This window comes from Callorhinchus milii, unplaced genomic scaffold (assembly GCF_018977255.1).
Source record: "Callorhinchus milii isolate IMCB2004 unplaced genomic scaffold, IMCB_Cmil_1.0 Scaffold2, whole genome shotgun sequence".
In the NCBI taxonomy this organism is placed as follows: domain Eukaryota; kingdom Metazoa; phylum Chordata; class Chondrichthyes; order Chimaeriformes; family Callorhinchidae; genus Callorhinchus; species Callorhinchus milii.
Window position 1 is genome coordinate 82,619,876 of NW_024704743.1, and position 22,618 is coordinate 82,642,493.

Genomic DNA, 22,618 nt, shown 5'->3' on the forward strand with positions numbered 1-22,618 from the left:
GATGGGACCTCAGAAGTGTATAAATATTTAAATGGGATTGAAAAAGTAAACCCAGAACAATACTTTATCCAGATGCATCAAAACAGTAGAACAAGGGGACACAAGTTTAGAGCTGTAAAGGCAATTTCAGGACAGGAAGGTTTTCTTTACGCAGAAGGTTATTTAATAACTGGATCAGGCTGCTAGGAAAGATGGTAGAGGTCAGGACACTAGACTCATTTAAAAAGCAGATTGATGCCATAATGGGAAGGAGAGCAGGCAAATGATAGGGTGAATGTTCTGGAGGGTGGAGGGATGAGATTGGATAGGCTGAAGGGCCTTCTTCAACTAAAACAATCTTGTGATCTTTTGATCCAAAATATTTTTAAGTGAATTGAGGTTATTGCAGTCTGACTCCCACTGAGCAGCGTTTAATGAAGACAAGACAAATTGCAATTTAATCAAACAAAAAAACCTTTATTGTTACTAAGTTACAGCAAAGTAAGAAATGTTTGCATACAGAAGTATCATTTCCTATGGCCCTTACAATATCAAAGCTGTTTTTACTTGAAATACAAAAACAAATTATAAACATAATATAAAGAAAGTGACACTGAGAATAAAAACTGAATAGTTTTAATAGAAACTTAAAAAATACAAATATTCTTGACAAGATTATCTGTACATTTATATATAAACATCAAACTGCTTAGGTTTTCCTATGTGCATTTGCCACCAATTGTGCTTTGTAAGTCAATGGTGAAAGAATAGTATGGTTCACCACATATGCTCCTGGAATATAACCTTTAGAAGCTTGAAAAGGTGTGTGGGCTTGGTTGGGCATGGGATTGAAAGTACATCTCCTCTGAGAACAAGTGGGTCGAATGGCCTCCTTCTGCGCTGTAAAGTTTTATGATTGTGGGAAGGGCAAAGAGGGAATTAAGATGGATATAATTAAATAGAATTAAGATGGATCCAAGATCGCACGTTTAGCAAAGGAATGTCAGAGATCCGTCAGCTCTCAGTGGTGGGTTGCATAGTCTGTTTTCCGAGCCAGGTATGAGTCAGGGCACTACTGATGACAAGCAGACAGCCTGGCTCATCATCATCATCAGGGTAGACCAGTCACTGGAAGCAGGGATTCTTCCTACTCAACTTCTGATACCCTGCAAGTTCCCAGACATCTGATTTGTGATGATCTTGTGCTGCTGAAAGTTGTGTACTGGTGGAGTCAGCACACTGATCATAGAGCAAACCTACTCAGAAACATAACCTAACTTTGCTGCACTGGAAACTGTAACCCAACAATGTCAACATACAGCTGATGTAATGCTGAATGACACAGTAGCTGGGTGACATTGCATGTGGGTATATATGGGGCATACTGGGGTTTTAAGAGATTGCCCTCTCCACTAGACAAATCTCAGAGTTGGTTGGAGCAAAGTCCAGAGTTGGTGCTGAAGCCAGGCTGCATTCCAACAATTACTGTTCTGAATTCCAAATAACCAGAAGCATATGTTTCATGGTAACACATTGCTTGTTACTCAGGGAACAGTTTCCTGTCTTCTTTTATCCCACAGGTCCAGCAGAGTTGTAAGTATGCTCCCAGTATGTTTAACTTAAAAATGACTGAGAAAGTACATATCTAGATGAGTGTTGTACACCTTGGGACAAAATTTACATTATTCCCCACCCTCAGTTTGGGTGCCCATCCAGCTTTGTCAAACGCTTTGAGAAGTACTCCAGATGTTGAAGGTGCTACAGTATATAAATATAAATGTTATTATTCCTTAAAGTGATCACCGTGCTAATTAAGACAAGAAACACATAGAGGATTAATCATGCGTGCACTTTTAGTCCCCACTGGCCCCGTACTTAGAATCTTTTATCATCGCCTTACATAGTGCTTACAGAGTATGTGGTTTGTAAGAAACACTTTGCAGTGTAAGGCACCCATGGTCAAACAGCTTGTGTGGAAGGCTTCCTTTGGATGTCCAGGTATCCAGCTCAGGGTCATAACAATCAAATGAGTCACTGTCTTCGATGCTGTTGCCAGTAGTAATATAGCGGCCCCCAGTGACGTAGATCTTGTTGTTTATAACAGTGGCTCCATGGTGCATCCTCCGTTCCTTCATACCCGCACATTTAAGAAATTTGCTTGTCTTTGTGTCAAAGGCAATCATTCTTCTTGTGTACCCTGAGGGCAACAGATAACATAAAAAACAATCAAGAACAACAACAAAAATTGCATTATATAGTACCTTTCATGTCGGGAGGAAGTCCCAAAGTGCTGGACAGTCAAGGGTTTGCACTTGAGCTATGGGTTGGATTTGGGTGGTGACCAAGAGAAGTCGGGGTGTGGGGATGAAAGGAGACAGAAGGCATGGTCAAAGAGGAAGGTCTTGAGACAGTCCCTTTATAATTAATTTTTAAAAATTCACTGTTTTGCTTTATTTTTTACGAACATTAGAGCAAGCCTTCAGATAGCTTACTCCTAACTACTCTTTATATAGTGCCTAGGTTGCACAAAAAGCAATATATTAACATATTCAAGTTGCTGAACTGTAGGCATTGTCATTAGTTAATTAGCACATAGATCATTAGTTAATTAGCACAGAACTAGGTGAACAAACACCTCAAAATTGTTGCTATTAAAGTATTGCCGTTGTTCCTCTATCAACACTTCCCTGTTCTCAGGGTGCTGCTCCAGCCTCTGATCTCCTGAAACCCTTCAACAAGGTTGTCAGTGAGATATAAACCCAGGAAACCAACTTTATCCTTGTCCTTATGGTCTATCGTACCTCCAGCAATAATTATCTTGTCACCAATCACAGCTGCAGGAGCACAGATGTTTTTCACCATCCTGGTCTCCATTCTGAACCACATATTCCTAGATATGTTGTAAATCTAAATAAAAACACAGATTTATTATACTTCAAACAAAAAAAGTCATGATTTTACAGTATCTTAACTTTGTTGTTAACATTGCTAAGGCTATTAGCTGCTGTCAGCAGCAAGCCTGCTATTGGAGTTATAATGGCTTATTTTGTTTGCTGCCAAAAGCAGGTCAGGTTGTCTCAATCTGTAACTACAACCAAGATAATGTGTAGGAATGGGCACTTGGCTAAGCAGTCAAGAGAAGACTGGATATAAAATATTAACGTCTTTTAACAATCTCATTTCCCAATTCCTTTCTGCTGAAGCCATAACTAGTCCTAACAAAAGCAGTCAATAAACTGCTTCAGGAATAAAAATGGATGGGTGTTGCAGGATAAAGGGTTAGGTCAGGCCCAATGGAGCACTGTGCTGCAGGGATGGGGAAAGGGGAATATAATTTGTGAAGGGAAGGAGGCTCAGGTAGGAATAGCAGAGATGCGGGAGTGAAAGATTATTTCGTTTGGTTGGCTTTTGGCCCAGGAAGTCTCTAAGTGGAGCTTTCCCCATGCACTTGGAATGAAGTCCACGACAGGACGGGTTTACAGTTGGCGATGGATGGGTCGAATGGCCTTTTCTCGTCTCATCATTACCTGTGTGCAAAAGTCCCATGTGCAAAATACCCGTGTGCAAAAGTAGAACATTCAGCTGTTATTAAACCAGCTCAGCAGCAAGATCACTAATTTCTGCTCTGGTCACTGGTTCATTTTGCAATAAGCAAAACCAGGAGCAAATATCCTCATTCCAACTACATAGGTTTTAAACTCTTATCACTGGAATGGTAAACTAATTAAAAAATGATCCAACATGCAAGCTTAACCCATTTTAAAATGAGACCCAGCTTCCTCTTGAATCAAACCCATAAAAAGTGCATTCTTTCTTATGGTAAAAATAATATTCCAATGGAGTCCAATGCTGAAACAAGAGTCCCGAAAGTTGATTAAGCATGATAGACAATTGAGTGCTTTAATGATCTCAAAGTCCTAATTCCAGCATAAAGTTATTGTGTTCACTAGTACCAGTTATACATGAAACAAAATACAACAACAATTTACATTTATATCGTGTCTTTCATTTCAGGAAGAGTGTTTCACACAGCCTACTGGGCAAGTAGGGGAGGGGTGGAAGGGAGTGAGGGGTTTCTGTGGGTGTGAGGTGGAGGGAATTGACCCACAGATAGCTCTTAAGGCCTAAGTGATTATATAACAAAGTACTAAACAGAAATAACTGATATGTTTTACATTGAAATGTATCATGTCCACAACAGTGGCAAAGTTAGAGTTACAGGCATGTGTTTCTGAAAATCATCTACACTTAACTGCTGGTCTCTTAGTCATGGAAATTACAGCGAGCAGGAAGGCAGTCTGGCCTATCAAGCCCATGCTGGTCCTGGCTCCTCCTCTAAGCTGACTACTCTAGTCACAGTTACAATAATAATAACAATCCTTGCATTTGATAGAGTGCTTTTGACTTCTCAACGCGCTTCACAGAATATACTGCAAAGTATAAACATGTCTCAGGTGCTCTGAGATGCTGCCCGGCATGGAGGGCGCTACATATGTGCAAGTTATTGTTGTTGTTATTGAATTGACTGTATATTTTGTGGGCGAAACGCAGCAGCCAATTTCACACAGCAGTGTCCCACAAACAGTTGTGGATTGAGCGACCAAATTATTATTTTTTTAAAAAAAAATTCAGGCGTGTGAAGTAAGGAAAATTGCTCAAGGTTTCGCCCTGCCAGGAATCGAACCCAGGTCACTCTTGCGAGGCGAGTGCTCTAACCACTGAGCTACAGTTCCTTGTTAACTCTTCATTTTATTTTGTTGTTCCTCTTCAAACTTATTCAGTTCAAATTTAAATATTTTTATGGTCTCAGCCCCAAGGGCAAATCATTTGAAACTCTTCCTTAACACTTCCAATGACAAACCTGAGTTTATAATATATAAATGTTACAAACATAGATTTATGTGACACCTCCCCCCTCCCCTCCGACATGTTTACCAATTCATTAACCGGCAGAGATAATCTTTCACTACTTAACCTCTCAAAACCTATTTTAGGAGTATCAAATATAGGTGGGATGTACTAAATTCTCAGTTTGGTTTGGGTAGTCTTGCGTATAATAGATTTCCACATGTGTCAGACACCTGGCTGACCCCCAAAATATCTTTCTGATAAATACTTGGAGTTATTAAAAAAAATCTGCTGAGATTATGTGTATTGGACCATGTTTAAGGTTTGAGTTCTGAGTTGCAAAGCAGGAACTGTTTTGGGGAATAAACTCCTCATTGAACACGAAAGATCAGTGCACAAAGGGGCTGGTGATTACATACCTGTATAAGGCGAACAGGATTCTGCATGATGTCTTCTCCGCCAAAAACATAAAGCCTTTGATCTTTGGCGGCAATGGCTGGGTGCAGCACTGCCACAGGCATGGGTGCCATGTTTTCCCAGATGCTGAAAATACTGTCATATCTTTGTAACGTGTTCAGCATCATCTGATTTGAACTAACTCCTCCCAGTGAGAAGATACAGTTTTTATGAGCTATACTCTGATGAGAGTAGCATGGCACCAACATTTCTTCTGCAGTCCTCCATGCATTCGTTTTCAAAGAGAAGCAGTAGACACTGGCACTTAGGCTTCTTTTCTTATTATTGATGAGGAGCCCTCCGAGGACATAAACATTACTGTGTAAGCTCGCTGAAGAAGCTTTGTAGAGGCGCACGGGAAGTTTGGCCAGTCCCAGCCACTGCTGGCTGCTCTGGTCATACAATAGGGTCTCCCTCATTTGCTGGTTATCCTTCCTCCCTCCAACAATGATGAGAAACTCCTGGGAAGCATATCTACGTGGGACGTACCACATGGGCTTGATGTCAGGAGTGTCCGCAGGGCTCAAAGAAAACAGCAACCTGCTGGCTGATTCCAGGATACTTCTGCAAACAGGTGAGGACTGAATCAAAGGGTTATTGAGCATGAAGTGAAAGAGGTACGTGGGATGGACATATTGGAGCCGGACTTTCTGGAAGAGCTTATGGATGCACCCCTGCCTGGTCTTTGGATCGTGGTTGATCCAGACTGTCAATGTCTCGAAAACTTGCTCTTCCTCAGCACATAGTTCATCAGCACCCAGGTAGCCAGCCAGCTCACTACAGGAGAGCTCTTTCATGTCCTCAGATGCAGATGCTTGGGGGAAATTTTGCAAGGTAACAGCCCTCGCCTGTTTATAAAGACTTTCACAGTTGAATACTTCCCCTAGCCTTGCCATGCTGAAGCAGTTTTCAGGAGTTAAGTGATTTTGCAAGTACAAGGAGCAGGCTTCCAGCACCTTCGGATATTGGTAAATGTCTGCCGCTTCCATCAAAGACAAAACATTTCCCCCATTTATAATAATCTCACCAGTATAAGCGTAATCCACAATTTGGCCCAGAACATCCACACAGATGCCCAGTAGATGGATCCGTGACTGCAAGCGTTCCTTAAAGTTGCTGCAAAACATAGCCCTGAAGTAAGGGCTGCTCGATGCCAGGACGTTTCGATGACAGGGGATTTCCTTGCCACCAGCACAAAGAAGGACGTCTGTCAGAGAACTTTCTTGCCTTAAACTGTTGAGTTGTTCTAGTAAGTCACATGACAGGTCTTCTTTGAAGTGGAAATAGTCATGAAGATCAGTGTATTGACCATCTTCATCCATGCTGAAAAAATGAACAATTTTTTTTCAGATTATGGACTTTCACAAGATAATCTTATTTTTTGCAACAGAAAACATATTGGGGAGAAATTGCACCTGGGTCTAGATTTATTCTATTAACATAACATTTAATAGCTATGTAATAATCCTTGCATTTGATATAGGACCTTATTCCTATGTCAAGCGCTTCACAGAATTTGTCAAATTCTTAAATACAGTCTTTGGTTTTGAAGTCGCTTTTTTAAAGAACTTTTAAGGAACTGCAGAAAGCAGGATAGAAAGTTGAAACTGAATTAAACAATTTTTCTAATTCTGCACTCTCTGAAATGCTACATGAATAGAATTAATCCGGACCCTGGTGGAATTTTACAATTTTAATGAAATGGAATTTTATAATTTGTTGCTTTAAATTTTCAAATGCAGAAAAAAACATTTTGGTGTGTGGAAATTTTTGCCACAAATCGTAACTGAAGCAGAGTCCATTATTTGTTTTTAAAAGAGAATTTTATAAAGCTAAATGTTTGAAAAATAAAAAAAGGAGTGAATATTGGGAGTGAACAGGAAAGTGGATTAGATGAGATGGCGTTTCGTCCATAAAATACACAGTCAATCCACTTTACACTATATCCTGTGAAGCTCTTTGAGACATCTCAATGATGTGATAAGGCGCTATATCAAATGCAAGGATTATTATTAATTATTGTTAAGAAAAACATTTAAAACATATATTTCCCGTCCCTCGGCAGCCTGATTCATGCCCGCAGCCCTACCCACCCTACCCACAGCAGTCAGGCTATCATCCTGGGGTGAATTCCTTCAACTCTCACCGTCCCTCACATCTTTCAAGGTCCATCTTCAGATCTATCTCTTTGACCTTTGGTCATCTTTCCCCATTCATCCCCCTTGGCTCCCAGCTCAGGTGCAAGGCAAGATTGTCAAGCCCCTTAACACATCCTCTCAACATGATTGTAAATGTAAATTTATATTGTGTATTTATTTTTGTCATTAGAATAAAGGGTAAAGACCAGACTACCCATGAATTTCCTGAGCTTTGGAAGTGCCTTTATTTGTCTGGGCAATGTTGGACTAGTTTTGTTGCTTCAATATTAATTCTAGAGCTGCTACCACTATATGAAGTGGAATCCCGTAGCTCAGTGGTTAGAGCACTCACTTTGCCAGGGAGAGACCTGGATTTGATTCCCGGGAGGGCAAAATGTTGGGCAAGTTTCCTTAATCCATACAAGCCTCTGTTTACCTAGCAATAAGTAGGAATCTGGTTGTTAGTCGATTTGTGGATCACTTTTCCGGGGGTAATAATTCCTTCCAAAAAAAAATAACAAACTGGTTACTTCAATCCACGACTGTTTGTGGGACACTTCTGTGCGCAATTGGCTGCCGCGTTTCGCCCACAAAATATACAGTCAATTCACTTTACAGTATATTTTGTGAAGCGCTTTGAGATGTCTCAAAGACATGATAAGGCGTTATATCAGATGCAACGATTATTATTATTAAACCATGTATTTTAAATGAAAATATTATTAAGAAAACATGGAGAATACAATACAATGTTGTACCCGAAATCCTGTGATGTCAGGGAGAGGAATGCCCCCTTATGGGCTCAGGGGCCGATCAGCAAAAAGGTAATATCTGTCCGGGGAGAGGATGGTTTCAGTCCCTCTTCAGCAGATCAACCCTAGGAAATCAATAATATTACACACAAAAAGTTATACTGTGCTCTAAGGTATGCAATTTACAATAATGACAAGTAAGATGGTAACAATGTGGTCTAAAAGAGGGGGAATTGCGCTGCCACCTAGTGGTTGTTTGCATTCGAGATAGTTAACAAAATGCAGCTTTAACAAAATCCAACTTTATCCCTATAGTTTTGGCTGGTTTACAACCAGTCTCACAAGTATTAAATCCTAGTGTGTGCATTTTTTTCAAATTGTAAAAATAGTTTCAATAGACATTTGGGTGCTGACCTTTAGCTTTGTAAATGCCAAACATTTTTACATTTGCTTTATAACATGCCATTCATTTAATTTTTTTTGTAAAAAAACGTATTTAATTCCCCTTACCCAACATATCTGTCATTTGGATGAGACATTAAAAAGAGGTCCCGTCTCCCATTTCAGGTGAATGTTAAAGATACAGTAGCACTATTTGAAAAGAGAAGGGAGTTTCTCCCAATGTCTTGGCCAATAATCCCCCAAATAAAATTGGTCACTCATTTTATGGCTGTTTGTGGGACATTGCTGTGCACAACTTGGCTGCTGTGTTTCCCTGCAAAATGCACAGTTACTACACTTCACAGAAAATCCTGTGAAGTGGTTTGAAAAGTGAAAAGTGATACATCAAATGCAAGGATTATTATTTATTTATTATTATTATTCTACCACAGACTCCCCAGCCCAGCAGACTTGCTGGAGATCTACTTGTAGGCCCTGATAATGACAAAGAAGTGTGAGCTGTTTGTAGATGTACAAAGGTAACCCAAGAATTTCACATGAGCGGTTTGAATGGAGAAGACATTTAATCTTATCCTACCAAAATACCCATTTTACTGTCTTCCCATCACAGCATCAAGTCATTTCCTAAAGAAGCTCTATCACAGAATCATAGAAATTTACCTCACAGAATGAGATCATTTGGCTCATTGTGTCTGCAGTGGCACTCAGAGCAAGCTGTCCATTCAGTTCCACTGCCATACATTATCATCATACCAATTAAAGCCTTTTTATTTAATATACCTTTTCTGCTGCCCTCTTGAAACCTACAATGGACTCTGATTCTGCCACCTTACTTGATAGGTCATTCCACATCCCCATAACTCTTTGCTCTAATGAAACCAGACCCAATTTCTCCAGTCTCTCTTCATAACCACAGCCTCTCATTCTTGGTATGTTCCTCGTAAATCTCCTCTGCACCCCTTCCAAGGCCTTAACATCCAGTGAGGCCTATGTCCAACGTTTATTCCAAAAATACCCTTCCACATTCTGAACCCGTGCACTCTACTCCTCCTACCCTGACACAATTGAATGTATTGTTCATTTACATTTCAGTGTCGCATTTTCACATTTTAGATACTTCTGTAAAGTCCTCACTGAGATTTCTATGTTCAAGTCTGAAGTGCTGTATCTTACCTAATTGTTTCTTGCAACTCAACCCTCTTATCATGGGGTTGAGCTTCATTACTCTCCACTGCACCTTGTACTTATTGCTCCAGGTAGGTTATAGCTAGAGCAATGACTGGTGTTACCTGATTTTTCCCACGCTCACTTTGGGGAAGTGTCTGACCTCTGCTGGGTGCCTTACCCACAATGGAACATGTGAGAGAGGAAAGCACTGCGTGCTATCATCATCCTATCGTTTCGCCCACAAAATACACAGTATATTCTGTGAAGTGCTTTGAGACACCTCAATGATGTGATAAGGCGCTGTATCAAATGCAATGATTATTACTATCATTATTATCCCTTTTGCAGAACGGATCAATTTCATGATCCTCTCACTTACAATTCATGCCTGAACTCCTCCCTACCTCTCTGACCTGCTTACACTCTGCTCCAGGACCAGCCCACTTCGCTCAGCTAGCTCCGGCCTTCTACACATCTCTCATCTCCTCTGCTCCACCATCGGCGGCCATGTTTTCAGCCACTACGGCCCAAAGCTCTGGAACTCTCAGCCTCAGTCCCTTCACCTTGGCCCCTCCTTGCCTGTCTTCAGATTACATCTGAAAACCTTACACTTTGACCGTGTCTACGATTACCTCTCGCCTCTCCCTGGCTCACATCAAGCTCTGCCACTATTAAGTACTCTGAGACACAGCCCACCCGAATAGCGCTATATAAATACAAGTTAGTGTTACAGTGGGTTGCAATTGCTCTCTGTGCCAAACACCTTTTGCTATTCAAATTTTGTAGCAAAATGCATAACCAGAGTACTCAAATCTTTAACAATACATCATTTACCTGGTACTCTTCTGAAACATTAATATTCCTGTAATTTGATGCAATGGATTTCATATAAAACAACAATTTCAAGCATCAATTATTGATATAATTCATGCAAGATATTCCATTAACTGCAGTAAGCTTGATTTTTCTCTTATAAAACGTATGAAATACATTAACAGTAATCATTATTTCAACATATACAGTATAGTACGTATGACAGATGACCCAGTTCTTCACTCTCAACACATGTCTGACACCAGTTACCTACCTATATGAATCCAAGTGGCTCACTTGCTTATAGTCAGCAGCAGGCTTCTGTTCTGTGCTGCACTCTTTCTCGGACCTTCTTAACTGAACCAATGTCTTCAGCAATTGTCAGCAACAAACACATACACACACAGACACTCAAATGCACACACACACAAAAAAGAAAACTAACAGCCTTTATTTAGCTGTGGTGAAGGATATTTCTAGATAATGTTTTCAGGGGGTAGTTTGTAAGCAAGTAACCTTGATGGTGCTTGTATTTAGCTGAACGCTCAGACACAGGACATTGTATTCATTCCATGGATATTAATAGAACCACATGTACTTTCAGATCACTGCACTTGTGACTTCACTTGCCTCCTGCTCAGGGGGTAAGATGAACCATACACCACTTGACGCAGCCACTCGGGATGTTGTTTTGACTCTGTTTACAGACAAAAATAGACACCAACATGCACCTTAGCCTACATAAAGCAGAGGGGAAGTCCAATGGAAACAGGCAGATGCCCAGCTGCCCACTGTTGCTAAGTCTAATAATGTCTCCAAAGCACTGCTGTTTGTACCAGCACATTCAAACTCCAACCTGTTGTTGTTTATGCGTTGTGTTTCTCTTGTGTGAGAAATGCTGTCAGCAGTTTGTACCGTTTGTGAGGAGACTGTTCTTGCAGTTTGTAAATACGTTTATGCAATTTCACCTCTCGGAGTTCTGAAACTACAATATGTTGTTCTGCACTTTCATTGGAACATTCATAGATATCTAAAGAGGAGTTATTTGCTTGCAGGGATATAGTGTTGGTTGACAGTGAAGAATTGGGTCATCTGTCATACATATATGTTGAGATAATGATTCCCATTAATGTACTTATATAAGGGAAAAATCAAAGCAACCAAACGGGATTTAACAGATTGCTTTTCAAAGAGTCAGCGCACACAAAATGGGACAAAACTATGCTGTAATTTTTTATGACTCTTATTCAAAAGAACATTGATACGTCCTGGTTCTGTATTTAAGATGTCTCTAGTAATACCTCGTATTGTTCTTCTGAATTGCAGATGTTTCCAGAGATACCTCTAATCCATTCAGAGAAAGAAACAGAGCATTTGCAGTGGGGTATCACTGTAAGCCATGAGATCTCTTTACAGTTATAATGGAGATCTCTGATGGCTTGATGGGTTTATATAGTGAATAGCTGACCTCAGCTAATCAAAGGCACCAAGTCAGAGTCTAACCTCTACTCTGCACAACTTGTTGCTTCATGTTCAGAAAATCCGAACAGGTTTGGTAAAAACATTTATTTTGAAAACAAAAGAAACCCCTTGGTCTTATCATAGAATTACATAGATTGTACAGCACAAAATCAGGCCATTCAGCCCAACTTAATGTTGATGGTGTTTATACATCACATTATCTCCACCTTCCTATCAGCCTCTTCTATATTCTTCTATCCCCTTTTCCCTCATGTATGCATCAACCTCATATTTTCCAGAATACCAACCACACTGCCTTTCCATCACAGCATCAAACTATTTCTTAAATAAGTTCAGGTACTGACCTCCACTACCCTTCCTGGTAACCAGCTCCAGCTGTTAATCACCCTTTGTACACAGGTCTGAGGATCTTGAAATCGATCCATTCTACAAAGGGGAGCCAGTGTAGTTTGGCAAGAATTGTGATGATGGGGTGCAGAGGTTAATATGGGTGAGGATGAGAGCGCTGGTGTTTTGAATTGAATTAATTGGTTAATTCGATTTTATTGGTGGAGCTGGGGAGACCTGGGAGGTGGCATTGGAAAAATTGAGGTGGAAGGTGACGAATGCGTGGAGAAGGGTTAAAGCTGCGTGAGGTGTATGGTATGATCGGAGGTTGGCGAGCTGGTGGAGGCTTATAATACAAAGATTATTAATATTACTGTATTTAGTAAATTAGTTTGATGGAATATAATAGGATATTTCACTGATAAAACTCATAGCATGATTTCAATTTAAAAATTGGAATTAAGAAAGTCACTTAAATTTCTCTTTCATTGTCATTTTGAAATCGTACCTGTGGAAATATGAGTTTAATTTCCACTGTTACTGAATAATTCAAGGTTTCATCTCAAATAACTATTTAAAAAATTTACATTAAACTTTTTCTTTCATCTTTTTTCTGTATATTTCTCTTTCTTGCTCCCTCATTAATGGTCTGTTTGTATTTGTAAGGCTCAAAGTAAGGCTAGTATATTACCTGTCATCCCTGTGGTCATTATTTTCTATCTAAAGAAGCAAGTTGTGACAAATTTGGATTCTTTCATGTAATGGAGAAAGGGCAGGAGATAGACTACAGCCTTAACTGCTTGGCTGGATTCTCTGCTGTGCAGTATCCTCCTCTGTGGAACAGAATGTGTTTCTGTCTGCAAATTTGACTTCCACTGTTGCTGACCTCTGTTTCAACCTTGCTTTGAAATACGAAATATTGAGAGTGTTACAGTTCATGTCAAACATGTCATTGATAAATTTAACAGTTTATCATAGTTCAGTTTAGTTTTTCATAACTGCTGAAGAGCGTGTGATGTTCCTTTAACCTTGTCTCCAATGGAGCCATCGTTATTTGTGTCTCCATGAAGCTCAGCTCTATCTGGCGAGGGTCAAAGCCCTGATGTTTGGCATTGTCATGTATTGCAGTCAATACTGGGGAAGTATGTTTGTAATGGGATCATTTCTTTCAGATCCAAATTTAAATCCTTATATAAATGACAGCTCACCAATGCAATCAATTAAAAGCAAAATATTTGCTTAAAGTTTTATTTTCACAGATAACTTAATTTATTTAGGCTGTTGTTTTCAGTGATAATGGTTCAGTCACCGTTCTTAATGACAAGCTATGTGGTTTTAATATTAATTCTTGCATTTGGTATGGTGCCTTTCGTGTCAGGAGGATGGCCCAAAGCCTGATGTATTGTGAAGTGGAGTCACTGTGTATTTGGAGGTAAAGGTGGGAGCCCAATTGCGTAAAGTTATGTCCCACGAACAACCATAAAACAACTAACTAATTTTATTTGGAGGTTTGTTGGCAGGAAACCAGAAGAAATTGACATGCATGAAATTTAAGGTTGGATATACTCTTAAGCATAGTGATTGGTTTCCCGATATGTCAAATACCCAGCTGACCAAAACAAATCAGTGATATACAGTGTTTAAGGAGTAATTTCATTTGCCTGATTGGGAAAAGTATCAGGAAAAATATTCATAGATTTTTGGTGCTGCCTACTTAGAGGCTTTTTGTTAACATAGAGTTTCCCTTACATAAGCTATAAATATAGGACTTGATGGTCAATAGCTCTGCCCCATCTGTCCTATAATGAGATCTAGGTTTTCTAAGAATGTTTTAAAGCGATTCAGTAAACCTGTAAACCAATCAGGGTAAGTTTGATGAAATGTGTTGTGAAATTCACTGTTGATTCTGAGCTATCACTGATGTAAATAACAAGTGTTTTTACATTTTATATAAATTTCCCCCTTGGGAGGATGTCTCAAAGTGTTTCACAGGATTCACTGTAAAACGCAATAACTGTGTATTTGTAAGGAAATGCGGCAGCCAATTTGCACACAACACTGTCCCCAAATAGATTACCAGAATAAAATAAACTTCACACATATTGCAAACAAGTTTAGAATGGATTTTTCATTGAAGTAGGGCCCCTAAACGGGACAAGAGAAGCTCAAATTAACTTTCAAAGCAAAACAGCGCCAACTTTATACTTCTGTTTTTGCACCTCACAACAATCAAGGTAGAACATCCACACAATATACTTTTGAGGTTATGCAAAATATTTATAGGATTTGGAATAAAGAAAGAGCAGTAGTAGGGGGAATGGGTGGAGAAGGGAAGAGTGGTGGGATGGGGGGCTGGTGGAGAGACTTACTGAAGAGTATAACTTGTGGCAAAGCAGCTAAACAATTATGTCAAGGAGCTAGTGGCATTTTTTTGACTCTGTTTCCAATAAAAACATTAAATGATGGGAAAACATCCAAATTATGAAAGCTGAGAGGGTCAAACAGGACTGAAAAAGTTAAAATGCTCTTGGACATGTTTCTGTTAAGATCATAAGATCACCTTTGCGTTGTTTTGAAAAAATAGAAATTGGGGAGGGGAAAATCATAGTCAATTATTTTCATATCTAATTTCTAATAAGAGGTACCCATTCGATAATCCCAGTTGGTCACTTGGTAAACTGTCAATCATTTCAGGGACTCAGCTCTATGTGTGTGCATCGAGTGCCAGGAAAATTATTTGACTTGGCTCAGACGAAGCATAGCAGAGGAGACATGGAAAATAAAATCAATCACTGTGTACCTGCACTGTAATTGACCTGCATACAGAGTGGCTGACAGCAACAGAGCCCTATGGCACTGGCCCACATAATACTTTACAGTGTGCAGTCAACAACACATGTTGGCACACATTGACAATAGTTATATCAGAATGATCATTCAGCTCGCAGCCACCAGCAGAGGGAGCTTCGTTGTTAATCACACCAAATGGGAACGCTTCCGATAGCGCAAAGGGGCATCAGTTATGCCCCTCATCCGCGTGCTGTAGGATTGCGATCATGTCAGTATTGCAACAACCTGCAGATGAGTCATCAATCCGAGGTCTCTGTTCAGTTAGAAGTTAAAGATACAGTGACACTATTTGTGAAGAGCAGGGAGTTTCTCCCAGTGTCCTTGCTAACAATCCCCCAGATAAAATTGGTCATTCACTTCATGGCTGTTGGTGGAGCATTTCGGTGTTCATATTGGCTGCTGCATTTGCTTACAAAATGCAATCACTACCGTTTATTGTATTTTCTGTAAAGTGCTTTGAGATGTCCTCCTGAATGAAAGACAGACATTGTATCAAATGTAAGGATTATTATTATGATTAATGATAACACATCATTGGAGAGGTAAAAGTAATCTATCTCATAACAGTCTAAAATATTGATTATTATCAGGATTATTATTATAATTTGTGTACTGCATAAGGCTGTTGAGAAAAACATTGATTAGTTTTCCAGCAAACCACTAGAGAGCGCTGTGAGTATTGCTGTGTTTGTTACTTTCTGTATTGTTAGAGCAGATAATAATAATCCTTGCATTTGCTATAGTGTCTTATCACATGGTTGAGATGTCTCAAAGCGTTTCATAGAATATATTGTAAAGTGGATTATTTGTGTATTTTGTGGGCGAAATGCGGCAGCCAATTGCACACAGCAGTGTCCCACAAACCGTGATTTTTTTTTGGTGGGGGTGGTGGGAGGATTATTACCACCATAAAGCAATCCGGAAATTGACTAACAAATGGGTTCCTACTTATTGCTAGGTAAATAGAGGTGTGTGGAATAAGGAAACTGGCCTAAGGTTTTGTCCTGCCTGGGAATCAAATCCAGGTCCTCTCTATTGTGAGGCGAGTGCTCTAATCACTAAGTTATGGGACTCCACTTGTTGATACAATGTTTTTTTTAAAAAATTTCAGCACTTGCTTTCTTTATACCAGGAGTGGGCAATTATTTTGGCTGGCGGGCCACTTCAACGAGTTTTGGTAAGCTTTGCAGGCCACAAACTTAATATCGATGCAAATGCTTAATAATAGCTCAAAATCAAGTCTTACACTTGTACATGCATAAAATAAAGTCTATATAATTGACATTCATTAAAATTAGATTAGATTAAAAAAACTCATTGAGAAGACATTCATTCGATATTTATTCATTCATTCACATTTTGATGAGAATGTGAGAAGCTCAGTCAATGGGAAGAATGAAAGCGCTGATGTGTGTTAACCAGACAATTGAAGTCAGGTAACATTGCCTTTGTTGCAATGCGGAGTACTGCTGCAAGGTGGTCGTCAGTCAGCACAGATCTATGTTTTGATTTATTGAATTTCATCACAGAAAATGTCTCCTTGCATATGTATGTTGATCCAAACAGCACAAACATCTCCTGGGCATGAGCCTTTATTTTTGGAAAAGTATATTCATTAAGAGAAGCATAAAACAGGGAAATGGCACTGATTTGAATTGCTCCGCAAGCAATGGATCACATTGCAGGTCAATAAGCTCAAATTGGAGGTCAAATGGAGCTTTGTCAACATCAAATGAGAAAGGTGAAGTGACCAAAGACAGGTCATTTTTGATCAAATTGAAATCCTGAAATCGCCGAGAAAATGCGGCATGGAAGTCAAGTTGTGACAAAATATATTTCTTAAGGCTTTGATCGCAAACAGTAATCTGCTACAAAATTGGAAAGTGGGCAAACTGCCTGTTTCCTATCTGATGCCATAAAATAAATAATTTTGTCATAAATGACTTGACCCTGCAATACAAATCGTGCGCAAAGGCCACCTTCTGTTGCAGTTTTGAATTCAGTTCATTCATGTGGCCCATGATATCAACGGCAAATGCAAAATCAGAGAGCCAATTTGCATTATTCAGTTGTGGGAAATCCGAAACTTTTTGTTTCATGCCCCAAAATAAATCAATCTCTGTTCTCAGTTCCCACACTCTTTTCAAGACCTTTCCTAAACTAAGCCATCGAACATTTGTGTGATACATCCGTGTGCTCGGATTCCAATTCCTCAAGCAGAGTTACAAATTGCCTGTGGTTTAATCCTCTTGCTCAAATGTAGTTGACCACTTTCATGACTGTGTCCACGACATTGCTTAGTTTTAGAACACTCTTACAGAGGACCTCTTGGTGGATAATGCAGTGTAGAAAAACAATATTTTGTTCTGGATTTGTTTCTTTGACTTGATCTTGAATTCTTTTCAGTAACCCAAGATTTTTGCCTCTCAGATTTGGGCTTCCATCAATGGTCACATTCATCAATTTGTTCCACTCCACTCCTAATTTTAAGATACACTTATTTACTGCCTCCAAAAAGGTCTTCTCCAGTTGTCGTATCTTTCATTGACTGCATTGATGCAAATTCTTCTGTGAGCTCAAAATGTTTGGTGATACCACGAATAAAATTTATCAACTGGGCTGTGTCTTTGACATCACAACTCTCATCGAGTGCCAGTGATAAACATGCAAAATTGCTTACTTTATTTTGTAACTGCAGATACAGGTTCTCAGAGATATCCTCGACACGTCTCACAATAGTTCGCCTTGACTAGCTAATGTTCTCGAACGTTTTTTTCTTGTCTGGGCATAAAATCGAAGCAGAGTCAACCATACATTCCTTTATAAATTCTCCTTCAGTGAATGGTTTGCTGTTCTTGGCGATTTCGTGTGCAATCACGTAACTTACTCTTGTAATCTCATCCTGGGATGCAAATTGTTTTGTGAAAATGCTTTGCTCTTTTTGCATTCGAACAACCATCTCATCAACATTTTTTCCTTTGTGTTCAGCAGAAACATTCTTATATTTGCAAGCATATTTACTCTCAAAATAGTGATTCAAGTAGTAGTCTTTGAACACTACTATACTTTCTTTGCAAATTAAGCACACAGCTTTTCCACCCACACTGGTAAAAAAAAATGTAGAAGTCCATTCTTTGTTGAATATTCGGCCTTCAGCATCCACTTTCCGCTTTTTTGATAAACTCATTTTGAGTTAACTTCCTCTTCAGTGAAAAATATTGCTGCGGTTGCCGTGCATGTGTTTGAAAGTTTGCCGATCCGTACATTTCTGACGTCAGCCTGATTCAACACTTAAGGGAGCGTGCGCACAACTAAGCAGTGTGATTGGCTGATGTTTCCGGTCTGATTCAAATGCGAAATTTGTGGGACTTTCTGGGACTGAACAAACTATAATTTTTCCTATTGCTAGACACAACGACGGGACGGACAGAATCATTTGGCAGGCCAGATATGGGCCGCGGGTCGTATTTTGCCCACCCCTGCTGTTTTTGCTGTTACTAAATTCTGCAAGCTATTCTCCGAACACAGTATTTTCTATTCGACAAACAAAGTATGAAGTATTCACTTGGCTTTGAATATGTTTTTGTTTGGCTGCTTGTTTCTTTCGCCCTCTCCCTCGTATGCAGTGTAAAGAGACCATAAAACAGAAAGTGGTAATTATTAGAGAGAAACTCTGAGATTCAGTGTTTTGTTTTGGTTGTAGTCTGCGTGTCACTGCTGCTTTGGAAATCTGTATGCATATCTGGACAGTCAGTGTACGTATGGCTTCGCCTCTAAAATAAGGGACTTCTAATAATAATAATCCTTGCATTTGATAAAGTGCCTGATCTCAAAGCGCTTCATAGAATATCCTGTAAAGTGAATTGACTGTATATTTTTGTGGGTGAAATAAACAGTCGTGGATTGAGTGACCAAATAATATTGTTTTTTTGAAGGGATTATTACTCCCGGAAAGTGAAATCCCAATCGCCTAATAACCAGGCTTGATTCCGACATTCTGTTGCCAAGCATGTCCAGTTCAGACATGTCTAGTTCAGACATGCTTGGCAACAGAATGTCAGAATATCAAGCTAATTCATCTCCAAGAAGACCCCGCTTCCCCGACCCCAGGAGGATAGTCAAAGTAGAAGGGGGGTGAGGGGATCAGGTGGGATCTCTTTATCCCGATAGTCAGAGTGGGCCTGGGACAACAACAACAAGATTGCATTTATGGAGCGCCTTTCACGTCGGGAGGGCATCCCAAGGCGCTGGCGGGACATGGAGGTGCACCGAGAGTAATCAGACTTCCAGGGCTCTTTCTTTCTCTCAATCCCCCCTCCTTCCCTCTCTCCCTCCCTTTCTCTCTGTTTTCTCTCTCACTCGCTCTCTCTATTTTTCTTTCCTTTCATACTCTCTGTTTTTCTCAATCCGCCGCTCTTTCTCCCCCTATTTCTACTTTTTCTCTCTCACTCTTTCTCCCTCTCTCTATTTTTCTTTCCTCTCTCACACTCCATCCCTCTATTTTCCACTCTTCTACTCTCTCTCTCTTTTCTTTCCTCTCTCATACACTCTTTCTCCCTCTGTTTTTCTCTCTCCTCCCACTCTTTTTTTTCTTGCCTCTCTCACTCTTTCTCTCCCTCTCTCTATTTTTCTTTTCTCCCTCCCTCAAGCGCTCTGGGATGCTGTCCCACGTAAGGTATGCTATATAAATGCAAGTTGTTGTTGTTTTTCTTTTCTCTCTCACTCTGGATTCTCCCTCTCTTTTTCTTTTCTCTCTATTTTTCTTTTCTCCATCCCTCGTTGTTTCCCCCCCACTCTCACACTCTTAACTCCCTCCCTGTTTCTTTCTTCTCTCAAACTCTTTCTCTCCCTTCATCTCTGTTTTTCTCTATCTCCCTCTCTGTTTTTCTTTCCTTCTCTCTCTCTCTGCTTTTCTTTTACTCTCTCTATTTTTCTTTCCCCCCTCTCTCTATCTCCCTCCCTCCCACTCTATTTTATTTCCTCTCTCTCTCTCTCTCATTCTTTCTCTCTCTCATTCTCTCTCTCTCTCTCTTTGAAATTACAACCGGATCTCCTTGAGAGTCAGTTTCAATTCCAGGCAGATGATGATAGGAAATCAAAACTCTAGCTATATCTCATACTCACTCCACTAGTTGTAGTGGGAGGAGAGAAAGAGAAAGTGAGTTTGTTTTGCATTGTCAGTTGCCCGGAATTGAAACTGTTTCTTCCACGTTCGCCCACAAATATACAGTCAATTCACTTTACAGTATATTCTGTGAAGCTTTTTGGGACATCTAGAAGACGTGAAAAGAGCTATATCAAATGCAAGGATTATTATTATAAGGAGATTTTGTTATTGATCAGTGAGAGAGACAGAGAGAAAGAGGAAAAAGAGATCCAGAGAGGGGGCAGTGGGATTGGGGTAAGAGAGTAATTGAGAGCGAGTGTGTCAGAGAGAAAGTGATTGAGAGAGGGAAAGCAAGAGTCATTAACAGAGGTGGAGAGAAAGAGAAGGAGAGAGGGAGGCTGACAGACAGAGGGAGAGAGAGATAGAGGAAGTGAGTGAGGGAGAGCAGAACAATCGGAGCCTCCCTCGGCCGTCTCTGGGGGATCCGAGGACAGACAGCAAGTGTTGTGCGCTGCCACCAGGGATACAACAACAGCAGGACATCCCAAGGGGAGACCTTGAAACTTGCGCTGTGGGTTTGAGCCCAGTTGGCCTGACACGATGGGGTGCTGTGGCAGCAGGAAGGTGGGCAACTATGAAGCTCTGAAAACGGTTGAGATGAACAATCAGAGTTTGGGCCGATTTGGGAAATGGCATCAAAACGAGAAGAAGTTTTTCTGCATCTTCTTCTCAGCGATGGACAATAAGCCCGGCTTCCAGGGGATCCTGAGGCGCTGGCAGAGGGCAGATCAAGAGACCGAGCACATGGTAAATTGGCACAAGGTCTGGCAGAAACCGTTCGGCTACATCGAGACTTTGGAGAGGATCCAGAGCCTGGTGAACGACAAGCAATTGCAGAGCACTCTGAGGCAGTGGTCGAAGCTGGTGGTGAGGCAAAGGAAGAAGAATTACACACTCGCTCAGGAAAGGGGCACAGCTGACCCTGGTCATCGCATGGCTTTAGAGACTTGGCAAAAACTGGACAGAGCACTGCAGGGCTGGGGGTAGGGGAGGGGAGACACTCATCCCCTCCCCCAACCCACCCCCAGGGAAGACCGACCCCTCCCCCAAACCACCCCCAGGGGAGACCGACCACTCCCCCAAACCACCCCCAGGGGAGACCGATCCTGAGAGAGGAAAGAGCTCATCACGTGGAGAGTGAAGGGGACCCTTGACCGCGTATGTACTTACTGGTGTTGAAGCAGCGTACACAGTGCTCCTAAGTCCCATGCTGTCACGTGCGCTTACCGGCTGCAATACTGAAGGACCACATGCGCAGTACACAACAGTGAACAAGCACAGAAGACAAGGTTTTGACCAGCCATCATGACATCAGGCAATGCAGATCGCCCAACTAAACACAACTTAGTGATAAGGACCTAACAGAAGAAATTCAAGATTCTCCAATTTTGCCAGGCAAATCCTGAAATGAAAAAGATGGACATCGCTTCCAAATTTGATTTAAAACCACAGACTTTGAATGGGGGAGATCAGGCAGAGTGAATTAAGGGTTTATGCCTGACCTAACATTTTCTTAAAAAGTGATTGATAATTCAGCTGTAATGTTAATATTGTAGTTCTCTGTATGAGTTTATATTCTATGAAAACAGTTCTGTTTTGAAATCTGTTTGATTGTGTTATTCATTGTACAGTTCATGTTTTCTGCACACAAAATACAGCACTGTGCAGGGAGAGAATGGGCTACCATAGCTTTAATGTGCATGGGTTAAACATGGTACAGACACCTTGCCTTAATATCACCAGCCATTTCAGTACTTGTGTATTTGTGATGTGTAAGTCATATAAGATGCCATTTTTGTCTCACTGCCTATGCTGCTTCTCAGTTGGTAAGTGCACATGTGATGAAGGGTCTCTTTCGCTCTCCGCATGATAAGACATTCCCCATCCCCTCCACGTGATGAAGTACCCAGTAGGAGTATTTGAGAAAGATACTGTTGCACATTTTGCGATTTTAAAACTACAGAACTAAGTCTCAGTAAGAAACGAAATGTACATGTGGAAAATAGAGGACATTGGAGCTGTGGTTCAAGAGAAACATTAGGGCTATTCAATTATGTGCATTTTTCACCCACAAATCAATCCACTTTCATAACATATTCTGTGAAGCTCTTTCAACAATGTATCAAATAATAATAATCCTTGCATTTATAGAACTGAATCACTTAATTATTAATTTCACTTTCATTGATCACTCTGGATTTAATGATTATTCTTCCATATATCTACTCTATTGATAA

At 40.4% G+C, this 22,618-nt stretch overlaps 1 protein-coding gene across 3 annotated transcripts; it reads right to left on the reverse strand.

Moving 5' to 3' along the window:
- Positions 1-435: 435 nt before the first annotated feature.
- On the reverse strand, positions 436-11,129 carry LOC103183215 (kelch-like protein 38). Of its 3 annotated transcripts, none has more exons than XM_007900562.2 (5): positions 10,830-11,129; positions 8,180-8,298; positions 5,247-6,606; positions 2,781-2,886; positions 436-2,176 (listed from the first exon to the last, which is right to left on the reverse strand). In XM_007900562.2, exons 3-5 carry the CDS (start codon positions 6,603-6,605, stop codon positions 1,887-1,889), a joined length of 1,755 nt encoding a protein of 584 aa, XP_007898753.1. In that variant the 5' UTR covers position 6,606; positions 8,180-8,298; positions 10,830-11,129; the 3' UTR covers positions 436-1,886. The 3 variants fall into 3 exon arrangements, with proteins under 3 accessions (XP_007898753.1, XP_042188488.1, XP_007898754.1); XM_042332554.1 differs by having other exon boundaries at positions 8,170-8,298; XM_007900563.2 differs by lacking the exons at positions 8,180-8,298; positions 10,830-11,129 and adding an exon at positions 7,858-7,878.
- Positions 11,130-22,618: the final 11,489 nt, after the last annotated feature.